This window comes from Sinohyriopsis cumingii, chromosome 8 (assembly GCF_028554795.1).
Source record: "Sinohyriopsis cumingii isolate HCF-2022 chromosome 8, ASM2855479v2, whole genome shotgun sequence".
NCBI lineage: Eukaryota > Metazoa > Mollusca > Bivalvia > Unionida > Unionidae > Sinohyriopsis > Sinohyriopsis cumingii.
This window is the reverse complement of record NC_142968.1, coordinates 10516062-10531988: the sequence shown is the minus strand read 5'-3', so window position 1 is coordinate 10531988 and position 15927 is coordinate 10516062. Positions and strand designations below refer to the sequence as shown.

General features: G+C 35.0%; 1 protein-coding gene across 3 annotated transcripts in view; it reads left to right on the top strand.

The window, feature by feature from the left end:
- The window catches only part of LOC149792967 (dynein axonemal heavy chain 6-like), a 246874-nt gene that overhangs the window by 98310 nt on the left and 132637 nt on the right, over positions 1-15927 (top strand). For all 3 annotated transcript variants that reach the window (XM_089966835.1, XM_089966833.1, XM_089966834.1), the window contains 4 exons: positions 2476-2601; positions 6310-6465; positions 9641-9802; positions 13992-14129. In XM_089966835.1, the coding sequence (XP_089822961.1) occupies positions 2476-2601; positions 6310-6465; positions 9641-9802; positions 13992-14129 (582 nt within the window). The remainder of the gene's footprint in view (positions 1-2475; positions 2602-6309; positions 6466-9640; positions 9803-13991; positions 14130-15927) is intronic.

The window sequence follows — 15927 nt, the reverse complement described above, 5'->3', positions numbered from 1 at the left end:
AAACACACCATATCAATCAGTGTAAGGAACAGCATGTATAAATAATGGAAACACACCATATCAATCAGTGTAAGGAACAGCATGTATAAATAGTGGAAACACCATATCAATCAGTGTAAGGAACAGCATGTACATATAGTGGAAACACACCATTTCAATCAGTGTAAGAACATTATTTATAAATAGTGGAAACACACCATATCAATCAATGTAAGGAACAGCATGTACATATAGTGGAAACACCATATCAATCAGTGTAAGGAACAGCATTTATAAATAGTGGAAACACACCATATCAGTGTAAGGAACAGCATGTATAAATATTGGAAACACATGCATATTAACAGTGTAAGGAGCACTGTTGATAAATAGTGCAAACACATCATACCAAAGGACGGAAAACTGTTTATAAATAGTGCAAACATACAATACTAGTGTAAGGAATAATTTTTTTAAATAGCGTAAACACACAGAACCAGGGTAAGGAATATTGTTTATAAATAGGGCAAACACACAGTACCAGTGTAAGGAATATTGTTTTTTAATAGTGCAAACAAACAGTACCAGGGTAAGGAATATTATTTTTAAATAGTGCAAACACACTGAACCAGTGTCAGGAACACTGTTTATAAATAGTGCAAACAAACAGTATCAGTTTCAGGAACACTGTTCATAATTAGCTCAAACAAACAGTATCCGTTTCAGGAACACTGTTTATAATTAGTTCAAACAACCATTACCAATGTCAGGAACACTGTTTATAATTAGTTCAAACACACAGTACCAGTGTCAGGAACACTGTTTATAATTAGCTCAAACACACAGTACTAGTGTCAGGAACACTGTTCATAATTAGTTCAACACACAGTACCAGTTTCAGGAACACTGTTTATAATTAGTTCAAACACACAGTACCAGTGTCAGGAAAACTGTTTATAATTATTTCAAACACTCAGTACCAGTGTCAGGAACACTGTTCATTATTAGTTCAAACACAGAGTACGTTTCAGGAACACTGTTCACAATTAGTTCAGACAGACAGTACCAGTGTCAGGAACACTGTTTATAATTAGTTCAAACACACAGTACCAGTGTCAGGAAAACTGTTTATAATTATTTCAAACACACAGTACCAGTGTCAGGAACATTGTTCATTATTAGTTCAAACACACAGTACCAGTTTCAGGAACACTGTTCATTATTAGTTCAACACACATTACCAGTTTCAGGAACACTGTTTATAATATGTTCAAACACACAGTACCAGTGTCCGGAACACTTAATAATTAGTTCAAACACACAGTACCAATTTCAGGAACACTTTTCATTATTAGTTCAAACTCACAATACCAGTTTCAGGAACACTGTTCATTATTAGTTCAAACACACAGTACCAGTGTCAGGAACACTTTATATAATAAGTTCAAACACACAGTACTAGTGTCAGGAACACTGTTGATAATTAGTTCAAACACACAGTACCAGTGTCAGGAACACTTTATATAATAAGTTCAAACACACAATACCAGTGTCAGGAACACTGTTGATAATTAGTTTAAACACACAGTACCAGTGTCAGAAACACTGTTTATAATTAGTTCAAACACACAGTACCAGTGTCAGGAACACTGTTCATAATTAGTTCAAACACACAGTACCAGTTTCAGGAACACTGTTCATAATTAGTTTAAACACACAGTACCAATTTCAGGAGCACTGTTTATAATTCGTTCAAACACACAGTACCAGTTTCAGGAACGCTGTTCATAATTAGTTTAAACACACAGTACCACTTTCAGGAACACTGTTTATAATTAGTTCAAACACACAGTACCAATTTCAGGAGCACTGTTTATGATTAGTTCAAACACACAGTACCAGTGTCAGGAACACTGTTCATTATTAGTTCAAACACACAATACCAGTGTCAGGAACACTGTTTATAATTAGTTCAAACACACAGTACCAGTATCAGGAACACTGTTTATAATTAGTTCAAACACACAGTACCAATTTCAGGAACACTGTTCATTATTAGTTCAAACACATAGTACCAGTGTCAGGAACACTTTTTATAATTAGTTCAAACACACAGTACCAGTGTCTGGAACACTGTTTATAATTAGTTCAAACACACAGTGCCAATTTCAGGAACACTGTTTATAATTAGTTCAAACACACAGTGCCAATTTCAGGAACACTGTTTATAATTATTTCAAACACACAGTACCAGTTTCAGGAGCACTGTTTATAATTAGTTCAAACACACAGTACCAGTTTCAGGAACACTGTTTATAATTAGTTAAACACACAGTACCAGTGTCAGGAACACTGTTTATAATTAGTTCAAACACACAGTACCAGTGTCAGGAACACTGTTATGTTCCCTAGCATTATCAGAAGATGTGGAAATGTTACCATTTTTATCTCATGAGGACATTGATATTAACTTAATTAGAATTTCTTTTACTTCAGGACCTTAATGAGTTGGCAGCCATTGTAAGAGGAGAACTGCCAAAGCTATCCCGAGCTATCCTTTGTGCCCTGATCACAATTGATGTACACGGCAGAGATATGATCACAGGGATGGTGGAGTCGAAGGTTGGAGACCCATAATCTGTCAATTAACAAATAGCATTACATTTGTTTGTATCATAATTTCATGTTATACAAATTATAATTTGATACTGTGGCACAGCGGAATGAAACAGTGATGACATCAAGGAATGTAAGACTTCTTTGAATCATAAATGTCATGAAATTTATGAAAGGAGTTAAATTATGTAGTGTGCAACCCACTGACATATGGCACTCACTGGAAGAAATATATGACATGATATCAGTTAAATTGTATTTGTGCTGGTAAATATGATGTGTAAGGATCATTTGTACTATCTTCAGTCAATATTTTATTTGATATTAGTTTGCACACCATGGCTCACATTTTCAGTGTTATGTGCATCAAATAGCATATAATGATGTTAAAAAAAATTGGGTCAGCTTTTTAAAGAAAATTCCTTCTCTTTGAAGTAAAGGTAGGTCTGGATAAAAAATTTCAAGATACTTCATGACAGGCAAAATCATATGGTCTTTGAGGATTTTCATCAATTTGTAATCAGAAAGCTGAGCTAATAAAATTGAAGTGACATTTCATTTCTCTTTTGTATACATTTGTGACATCTGTTACATGTGTGAGAAGTGGAAAGTACCTGTTGTACACAAGTGTACATTAGGATACAAAATGGATTTCTTGGATAGGTCTCAACAGTTGCCCTTTACAGATGCACAGTCATTCTGTATTGCAGTTTGTCCATCATTGTAATGAAAACTAATTAATTTGTTGCAAAAATGAGAGAAGAGATATGTAGAGCAGGAAAATTCCATACTTAGCTTTGGTTGGAATTGCTTTAAGCTATCAGATGTATTGGTATTTTATTGGGAAATGCAACCTGACGGGTAATTGTTCATCGGAAGTAACAAGTCTTTATTGAGTTCCTGCCCATGAATTACAAGTCAGAGGCTGGAATTTTCCTAATGTAATTCAACATACATGATTTATTATATTTTTCTCACACTCCTGATTAAAAGAAATATGGCTTTCAAACAAAATGGCACTATATGGTTAAAACATTAAAAGAACAAGGTATCCATTGAGTATATTGTTAAAGTCATTAAAGGACCATCCATTAAAGGTAATGGTATTGATTGAGTATACTTTTAAACCAATTAAAGGATGTGGTATCCATTGAGTATACTGTTAAAGCAATTAAAAGACAAGGTATCCATTGAGTATATGGTTAAAGCAATTAAAAGACAAGGTATCCATTCAGTATACTGTTAAAGCAATTAAAAGACAAGGTATCCATTGAGTATACTGTTAAAGCAATTAAAAGACAAGGTATCCATTGAGTATATGGTTAAAGCAATTAAAGGACAAGGTATCCATTGAGTATATGGTTAAAGCTACAGGGTATACATTGAGTATACTGCTAAGGCAACTAAAAGATAAGGTATCCATTGAGTATACTGTTAAGGCAATTAAAATACATGATATCCATTGTATATACTGTTAAAGCATTATTATGACAATGTGTCCATTGAAAGTTATTTTATCTTCAGAAAGAGCATATATATTAGTGTAAATATTGTTAAAATAAAGATAGGTTACTTTAGTTCTGAAATTAAGCCATTTTAAAAATATCAGATGTGATGAGATGTATGTAATAATGGCCTAAATTGGAGATGACATGGTGAGATGTATTTAATGATGGCATAGAAAGCAGATGTCATCTGATTTTTATAATGATGGCCTGAAATAGCAGATAATATGATGAAGTGCACACAGTGATGGCCCAAATAGCAGTTGAAATCATGAGATTATACTGATGGCCCAAATAGCAGATGAAATCCTGAGATTATACTGATGGCCCAAATAGCAGATGAAATCCTGAGATTATACTGATGGCCCAAATAGCAGATGAAATCCTGAGATTATACTGATGGCCCAAATAGCAGATGAAATCATGAGATTATACTGATGGCCCAAATAGCAGATGAAATCCTGAGATTATACTGATGGCCCAAGTAGCAGATGAAATCCTGAGATTATACTGATGGCCAGATGAAATCCTGAGATTATACTGATGACACAGATATCAGATGACATCATGAGATTTTACTGATGGCACAGATAGCAGGTGACATGAGATGTATGTAATGATGGCATATATAGCAGGTGACATGGTGCAATGAATGTAATGATGGCATAGATAGCAGGTGACATGATGAGACGTATGTAATGATGGCATAGATAGCAGGTGACATGAGATGTATGTAATGATGGCATAGATAGCAGGTGACATGAGATGTATGTAATGATGGCATATATAGCGGGTGACATGAGATGTAGGTAATGATGGCATAGATAGCAGGTGACATGATAAGATGTATGTAATGATGGCATAGATAGCAGGTGACATGAGATGTATGTAATGATGGCATATATAGCAGGTGACATGAGATGTATGTAATGATGACATAGCAGGTGACATGGTGTGATGTATGTAATGATGGCATAGATAGCAGGTGACATGGTGCAATGAATGTAATGATGGCATAGATAGCAGGTGACATGATGAGATGTATGTAATGATGGCATATATAGCAGGTGACATGAGATGTATGTAATGATGGCATAGATAGGTGACATGATGAGATGTATGTAATGATGGCATATATAGCAGGTGACATGGTGCGATGTATGTAATGATGGCATAGATAGCAGGTGACATGGTGCGATGTATGTAATGATGGCATAGATAGCAGGTGACATGGTGCAATGAATGTAATGATGGCATAGATAGCAGGTGACATGATGAGATGTATGTAATGATGGCATATATAGCAGGTGACATGAGATGTATGTAATGATGGCATATATAGCAGGTGACATGGTGCGATGTATGTAATGATGGCATAGATAGCAGGTGACATGATGAGATGTATGTAACGATGGCATATATAGCAGGTGACATGAGATGTATGTAATGATGGCATAGATAGCAGGTGACATGATGAGATGTATGTAATGATGGCATAGATAGCAGGTGACATGATGAGATGTATGTAATGATGGCATATATAGCAGGTGACATGAGATGTATGTAATGATGGCATAGATAGCAGGTGACATGGTGCGATGTATGTAATGATGGCATAGATAGCAGGTGACATGGTGCAATGTAAGTAATGATGGCCTATATAATGGCATCAAAACAAGCCAAAGCAGACTGCATGACAAAAATTAGAAAGAAGGTGAATCTTCCATATGCAAAATGGCATCATATACCACATCAGTGAGTATACTCATGTGAGACAGATATATAGATATATATCACATGCCTTTGGGCAGACTATATCATATACCCTTGTGATATATATATATATATATATATACCAAATGCCTTTGGGCAGACTGTATCATATTCTCCTGTGAGATTGATATATACTACATGCCTTTGGGCAGACTGTATCACACATATATAGGGCAGATGGTGCATCATCAGTGTGGATCTAGACATAGAAACATAAAGCATTTTCTGAAAGGTTTTTAATCCTCAGGTATAGCATGAAAAATTTGGCTTAAAATCCCCCAAAAATGTTGTCATAAGTATAATGATGTTTCCATTCCAGGTGGATAATGTGTCTAGTTTTGAATGGCAAAGCAGTTGTATTGCATGTCAATACCAGTATGTATCAGTAAAGTTAGTGTGTACATGTATATCATTTTCAAAACTGTTTCCATTCCAGGTGGATAATGTGTCTAGTTTTGAATGGCAGAAGCAGCTGCGATACTACTGGGACCAGGACCTGGATAACTGTGTTGTCCGAATGTCCAACTCTATGTACATTTATGGCTATGAGTACCTCGGAGCCTCACCCAGGCTTGTCATCACACCTTTGACAGTAAGCATTAGTTGACAGATGCCAGTCTTACCTGCATGGTGGGTCACAGGCATCACATGTCCTCAGTGGCAGTATCATCAACAATGTCAAAGTCTTATGTTCAAGTTTTGTTCAGCTGTTTTGTTCAAGTTTTTTTTGTCAAATCAGACTCAACCAGGTGGTGCATAGCCACAGGTGAGACACCTGGCCTCAACAGCATAGACACAGGTATGACATTTGTCCTCTCAAGACACTGGCACTGCGGACAGGTGAGACACCTGGACACAGTGTCATCGACTTTACTCAACAGTTTTGTGCTGCAAGTATTACTTGGAAATATTACTTAAAATTGACAGATGTAGCATACTGATTGTTCAGAATATTTTTTATGAAAATATCAAGTAAATTTAAATGTTTGTACCACGGGGGCCAGTTGATAGAATACTAGTTTTTAGTGTGATGCCTTTGGTGACAAGGGAAATTTTATAACATATTAGTAATTGGAGCAATTATCAATCATTTGTTCATTATTTACTATAAGAACAATTTGGGTTATTTATGGTCATGCCCAAATCGGATGCTGATACATTTATTGATATAAGACATATCTCAAAATTGGACACTGTTGATACAGATATAGATTTATCACATAGTCAGTGTAGTTTTCCTGTAGTATGTGCAGTTTTATATTTTTGATATTATAACATGTTAACATATCACTTTATGTGATCCTGATTGGTCCAAATAAGACCATGAAGTTATTGTGCAGCATTCTTTTCACTGATTGGCTGTGATTGTGGGAAAACGTTTTTAACTCCACCTTCTGGAATTTTTAGTTTTTGATAAACATTTTTGATTGCCATTTTTTGATTTGGCTTGCAAAAGGGAATTGGGAAAAATGGTCTTGTATGTTTCAATATGGCCAATTTACCACCACAGGGGTTTGTTATGTCATGTATAACATATCATAACATGAAAAATGGCTAAAATCCACAAGACAAATACGATAAGAACAAGGCACACTACTGATATTGCTCAGTGGATAGTGGGTGTGGGGGTGGGGTTGAGGGGTATATTTGTAGCATGAAATCCACCCTATATACAAGCGTTGTTTTAATGTGAACTAATAAGAGTAAATAAAATCACCCTTGCTCACAGAAGAATGTACACATAAACCAGTCTCCCAGACTGACTGAACTTTATCCAACCACAGCATATTTACACATGTCTTACATCTTCTTCTCAGTCTAATGTTCCAAATCAAATACTGCAAGTATCTGGTCACATATACATCCCAGTAAATGTGTGTATTTCTGCATCCATTTATCTTCTTTTCACAAAAATATCGCAACAATGTAATGTTTAGTTGTGGTGTGACATTTCAAGATAAACACTGGTACTGTGTTGTGTAGGCCTACTCAAACCAGTACTGTGTACCATATCAAATAGTGTGACATAACATGCATTGGATGCTGATACAGTTATTGATACATGACGTATCTCAAAATTGGACACTATTGGATGCTGATAAATTTATTGATAGATGACACCACTCATAATTTGACACCACTTGATACTGATACATATATAGATATATGGCATATCTCAAAATTGGACACCACTGGATGCTGATATATTTATTGATAATTGAAATATCTAAAAAATAATGTAAATACAGTTAATCAAAATATGTTTTCATCTTGAAATTGTATATGATCTTTAAATTTAGATATTATTCATGAAATTGTATCTAATTTTTCAATGTAGGATATTGGCGATATAAAGTTTTTGCATATTTAAATGATGGACAGTAATATACATGTATTACCTAAATAACAACAATATGTGTTTGCAATTAGCTTTATGTAAAACACAAAAATGAAATGAAATAAGGTCACTTTATTTCAGCATGTGATTTTCAAATTGTGCACATTGTAATAAGAATGGCTGCCTATATTAAAGGATGTTCCAGCAAAAGGTTATAAAACATTTCTTAAAGTATTTGTTTAAAGTAACACCCACATGTTCACTCATTGCTGTTATGTCCTTAGTGTAACACAGGACTTACAAATGATATTACATCCTTACATAATATAGGACTTACAAATAATATTACATCCTTAGTGTAACACAGGACTTACAAATGATATTACATCCTTACATAATATGGGACTTACAAATGATATTGCATCCTTGGTGTAACACAGGACTTACAAATGATATTACATCCTTACATAATATGGAACTTACAAATGATATTACATACTTACTTAACATGGGATTTACAAAAATGATATTACATGGATTTACAAATGGTGTAACATGCTTACAAATCATATTACATCTGTACTGTCACATGGGACTTACAAATGATATTGCATGCTTAGTGTAGCATGGGACTTGCAAATGGTATTACATCCTTGGTGTTTCATGGAGCTTACAAATGATATTACAGCCTTGGTATAACTTAGTGTAATGTGATGCTTATGAAACAATATTAAATCCTTAATGTAACATGGGACTTATAAATGGTATTACATCCTTAGTGTAACATGGACTACAAATGGTATTACATCCTGAGTGTAACATGGGACTACAAATGGTATTACATCCTGAGTGTAACATGGACTACAAATGGTATTACATCCTGAGTGTAACATGGGACTTACAAGTGGTATTATATCCTAAATTGTAAAATAGAGCTTATAAATGGTGGCTTTTAATATGTAGCTCCAGTTACAATCTTTTATAATTGTCCATCCAGCATTTCATTCATGCATTTATTATCATCACAGAATTTTTGATAATTTACATTTTATTAAAAAAGATTTGTTTGCCTGCTAAATTATAGTGATTTACAGTTACTACAGCATTCTGTTTATTATGCCACAGTTAGCTAACTACTGCTGTATCCAGGTGTTTGTGTTCTGCCACAGTTAGCTTACTACAGTGTTATCCAGGTGTTTTTTTATGTATTAGTCAGCTAAATTTGACAATTTTCAGTTTATTTTTTTATGCCAGATGTTGCTGCATGTATCACTTTTTCTGAGTCAATAATGATGTTATAATTTTCACCAACACTCTTGAAATCTCATATTTACATTTTGAAAAGTCATTATGTTGCTGTTTGCAATGTAATTTGCAGAGTTTGATTTAGTTTTCAAAACAAATATGTTATATACATTTTTGTTTTCAGGATCGCTGTTACCTCTGTTTGATGGGTGCACTTCAGTTAGATTTGGGTGGTGCTCCAGCTGGCCCTGCAGGAACTGGAAAAACAGAAACAACAAAAGACTTAGCAAAGTCTCTGGCAAAGCAGTGTGTTGTTTTCAACTGTTCTGATGGTCTGGACTTTAAGGTAAAAAATAAAAAACGAAAATTACTTTTTTATATTTAAATGTAAAATTATTAAATCCGACATTGATGTATCCTCATACTTATGCTCTCAGTGTAGTAAGTAGTGAACCATAAAAGAGATCCAAGCAGATTGTGACAAAACTCATTTTCCAAGAATGTGAATTCCACTTTTAAATTACTAATTTAATCAAGAATATTTACCACCATTTTCACAGGTACAGTCACCATATAAATCGTGAAGTAAAGTCCTAGTCAGAAGTGTCCCCAAAACATATAGGGCCATGTTTAACTATGAAGACAATAGGGCCATGTTTAACTATGAAGACAACAGGGCCATATTTAATTATGAAGACAATAGGGCCATGTTTAACTATGAAGACAATAGGGCCATGTTTAACTATGAAGACAATAGGGCCATGTTTAACTATGAAGATAATAGGGCCATATTTAATTATGAAGACAACAGGGCCATGTTTAACTATGAAGACAACAGGGCCATGTTTAATTATGAAGACAACAGGGCCATGTTTAACTATGAAGACAACAGGGCCATGTTTAATTATGAAGACAACAGGGCCATGTTTAACTATGAAGACAACAGGGCCATGTTTAACTATGAAGACAACAGGGCCATGTTTAACTATGAAGACAATAGGGCCATGTTTAACTATGAAGACAACAGGGCCATGTTTAATTATGAAGATAATAGGGCCATGTTTAACTATGAAGACAATAGGGCCATGTTTAACTATGAAGACAATAGGGCCATGTTTAACTATGAAGATAATAGGGCCATGTTTAACTATGAAGACAATAGGGCCATGTTTAACTATGAAGATAATAGGGCCATGTTTAACTATGAAGACAATAGGGCCATGTTTAACTATGAAGATAATAGGGCCATGTTTAACTATGAAGACAATAGGGCCATGTTTAACTATGAAGACAATAGGGCCATGTTTAACTATGAAGATAATAGGGCCATGTTTAATTATGAAGACAATAGGGCCATGTTTAATTATGAAGACAATAGGGCCATGTTTAACTATGAAGATAATAGGGCCATGTTTAATTATGAAGACAATAGGGCCATGTTTAACTATGAAGATAATAGGGTCATGTTTAACTATGAAGACAATAGGGCCATGTTTAAATATAAAGACAATAGGGCGATGTTTAACTATGAAGACAATAGGGCCATGTTTAACTATGAAGACAATAGGGTCATGTTTAACTATGAAGATAATAGGGCCATGTTTAATTATGAAGACAATAGGGCCATGTTTAACTATGAAGATAATAGGGCCATGTTTAATTATGAAGACAATAGGGCCATGTTTAACTATGAAGATAATAGGGCCATGTTTAACTATGAAGACAATAGGGCCATGTTTAACTATGAAGATAATAGGGCCATGTTTAATTATGAAGATAATAGGGCCATGTTTAACTATGAAGACAATAGGGCCATGTTTAACTATGAAGACAATAGGGCCATGTTTAACTATGAAGATAATAGGGCCATGTTTAACTATGAAGACAACAGGGCCATGTTTAACTATGAAGACAATAGGGCCATGTTTAACTATGAAGACAATAGGGCCATGTTTAACTATGAAGATAATAGGGCCATGTTTAACTATGAAGACAATAGGGCCATGTTTAACTATGAAGATAATAGGGCCATGTTTAACTATGAAGACAACAGGGCCATGTTTAACTATGAAGACAATAGGGCCATGTTTAACTATGAAGACAATAGGGCCATGTTTAACTATGAAGACAATAGGGCCATGTTTAACTATGAAGACAATAGGGCCATGTTTAACTATGAAGATAATATGGCCATGTTTAACTATGAAGACAACAGGGCCGTGTTTAACTATGAAGACAATAGGGTCATGTTTAACTATGAAGACAATAGGGCCATGTTTAACTATGAAGATAATAGGGCCATGTTTAATTATGAAGATAATAGGGCCATGTTTAACTATGAAGACAATAGGGCCATGTTTAACTATGAAGACAATAGGGCCATGTTTAACTATGAAGATAATAGGGCCATGTTTAACTATGAAGACAACAGGGCCATGTTTAACTATGAAGACAATAGGGCCATGTTTAACTATGAAGACAACAGGGCCATGTTTAACTATGAAGACAATAGGGTCATGTTTGACTATGAAGACAATAGGGCCATGTTTAACTATGAAGATAATAGGGCCATGTTTAACTATGAAGACAATAGGGCCATGTTTAACTATGAAGACAATAGGGCCATGTTTAACTATGAAGATAATAGGGTCATGTTTAACTATGAAGACAATAGGGCCATGTTTAAATATAAAGACAATAGGGCGATGTTTAACTATGAAGACAATAGGGCCATGTTTAACTATGAAGACAATAGGGTCATGTTTAACTATGAAGATAATAGGGCCATGTTTAATTATGAAGACAATAGGGCCATGTTTAACTATGAAGATAATAGGGCCATGTTTAATTATGAAGACAATAGGGCCATGTTTAACTATGAAGACAATAGGGCCATGTTTAACTATGAAGACAATAGGGCCATGTTTAACTATGAAGATAATAGGGCCATGTTTAATTATGAAGATAATAGGGCCATGTTTAACTATGAAGACAATAGGGCCATGTTTAACTATGAAGACAATAGGGCCATGTTTAACTATGAAGATAATAGGGCCATGTTTAATTATGAAGATAATAGGGCCATGTTTAACTATGAAGACAATAGGGCCATGTTTAACTATGAAGACAATAGGGCCATGTTTAACTATGAAGATAATAGGGCCATGTTTAACTATGAAGACAACAGGGCCATGTTTAACTATGAAGACAATAGGGCCATGTTTAACTATGAAGACAATAGGGCCATGTTTAACTATGAAGATAATAGGGCCATGTTTAACTATGAAGACAATAGGGCCATGTTTAACTATGAAGATAATAGGGCCATGTTTAACTATGAAGACAACAGGGCCATGTTTAACTATGAAGACAATAGGGCCATGTTTAACTATGAAGACAATAGGGCCATGTTTAACTATGAAGACAATAGGGCCATGTTTAACTATGAAGACAATAGGGCCATGTTTAACTATGAAGACAATAGGGCCATGTTTAACTATGAAGACAATAGGGCCATGTTTAACTATGAAGATAATAGGGCCATGTTTAACTATGAAGACAACAGGGCCATGTTTAACTATGAAGACAATAGGGCCATGTTTAACTATGAAGACAACAGGGCCATGTTTAACTATGAAGACAATAGGGCCATGTTTAACTATGAAGACAATAGGGCCATGTTTAACTATGAAGACAATATGGCCATGTTTAACTATGAAGGCAACAGGGCCGTGTTTAACTATGAAGACAATAGGGTCATGTTTAACTATGAAGACAATAGGGCCATGTTTAACTATGAAAATAATAGGGCCATGTTTAATTATGAAGATAATAGGGCCATGTTTAACTATGAAGACAATAGGGCCATGTTTAACTATGAAGACAATAGGGCCATGTTTAACTATGAAGATAATAGGGCCATGTTTAACTATGAAGACAACAGGGCCATGTTTAACTATGAAGACAATAGGGCCATGTTTAACTATGAAGACAACAGGGCCATGTTTAACTATGAAGACAATAGGGTCATGTTTAACTATGAAGACAATAGGGCCATGTTTAACTATGAAGATAATAGGGCCATGTTTAACTATGAAGACAATAGGGCCATGTTTAACTATGAAGACAATAGGGCCATGTTTAACTATGAACATAATAGGGCCATGTTTAACTATGAAGACAATAGGGCCATGTTTAATTGTGAAGACAATAGGGCCGTATTTAACTATGAAGACAATAGGGCCTAGTTTCCTAGGTACCAATCAACATATTTTTAGCAAGCCAGAAAAAGTCATTAACATGAAAATAAATGAAGTAATAATACATTGAAATCATTTATCGATCAAATTGTAATATTATTTACTCTTAAATAATATTTAAAACAATGGAAGTGTTTACTGTTTCATTTCAGGATTTTTTTCCCTAATTCAGGATTACAAACTGTCAATTTAATTTTTTTTATTATTAATCTTTCTTTTATAACTGTAGAAAAAATTATTACAGCAGATATTTAACAATCACCTTTTGTTATGCAGATGATGGGTCGTTTCTTCTCTGGTCTGGCTCAGTCAGGAGCTTGGTGCTGTTTTGATGAGTTCAACAGAATAGATATTGAGGTGCTGTCTGTCATTGCTCAGCAGCTTATTACCATCAGGAATGCTAAGGCAGCCAAGGTAATGTGTGAAAATAGACGTGATAATAGACAGCCAAGGGAATGTGTGAAAATAGACATAATAATAGACAGCCATGGTAATGTGTGAAATAGACCTAATAATAGACAGCCATGGTAATGTGTAAAAATAGACAGCCATGGTAATGTGTGAAAATAAATGTAATAGACAGCCACGGTAATGTGTGAAAATAAACATAATAATAGACAGCCATGGTAAAGTGTGAAAAAAGACATAATAATAGACAGCCATGGTAATGTGTGAAAATAGACAGCCATGGTAATGTGTAAAAATAGACATAATACTAGACAGCCATGGTAATGTGTGAAATACACATAATACTAGACAGTCATGGTAAGGTGGGAAAATAGACACAGTAATAGGCAGCTAAGGTAATGTGTGAAAATATACACAGTAATAGACAGCCAAGGTAATGTGTGAAAATAGACATGATAATAGACAGCCATGGTAATGTGTGAAAATAGACCTGATAATATACAGCCATGGTAATGTGTAAAAATAAATATCATAATAGACAGCCAATGTAATGTGTGGCAATAAACATAATGATAGACAGTGATGGTAATGTGTGAAAATAGACGCAATAATAGGCAGCCAAGGTAATGTGTGAAAATGAGCACAATAATGCTAGACAGTGATGGTAATATGTGAAAATAAACACAATAATGATAGTGATGGTAATGTGTGAAAATATGCACAATAATGCTAGACAGTGATGGTAATGTGTGAACATAAACAAAATGATAGACAGTGATGATAATGTGTGAAAATAAAATGATGACACACTCTGTGGCTCATATATATATTTCACCTTGTCATTATTTACCACATATTCACTTTTGTTGTGTAGTACAAACTTTCTCTGATTTTATGGTTGCTGCAAACAACAAATTTAAAGAGCCAATGAAGAAAGGACAAGACATGTGAGGACAAATAGCACTGACTTCTACCTTAGTAGCAGTATATTCTTCTGCTACCTCAGTGTCAAATCAATATGTCCTCCTGCCACCTCAGTGACAAATCAACATGTCCTCCTGCCACCTTAGTAGTATACCATTATGTCCACTTACCACCTTGATGACATATCTGTATGTCCTCCTGCTACCTCAGTGGCAAATCAATATGTCCTCCTGCTAGCTACCTCAGTAGTATATCATTATGTTCACTGGCGACCTCGATGGCATATCAATATATCCTCCTGCTACCTCAGTGGCATATCAATATATCCTCCTGCTTCCTCAGTGGCATATCATTATGTCCACCTGCTACCTCAGTGGCATGTCATGTTCTCCTGCTACCTCAGTGGCATATCATTATGTTCTCCTGCTACCTCAGTGGCATATCAATATGTCTGCCTGTTACCTCAGTGTCATATCAATATGTCTGCCTGTTACCTTAGTGGTATATCCTGCTACATCATAGGCATATCAGCAGGTCTTCCTGCTACCTCAGTGTCCTATCCACAAATTTAAATACTGATGAAATTATCTTTTTCTGTAAAATCAAGACAAAATAAATACAGTAAAATAAATGATTACAGAGTGTTAGGGTTAGTGGTCATTTGTTCCATCGATATAGAGTTTTGAGCTGAACTGGCAAAAAACCTCATATGATTGACCTGCGATCATTGTGATGGACCTGCAGTTATTATGATGGACTCGCAGTCATTATGTTGGACCTGCAGTCATTATGATGCACCCGCAGTCATTATGATGGAACTGCAGTCATTATGATGGACCCACAATCATTATGGTGGACCTGCAGTCATTATGATGGACCC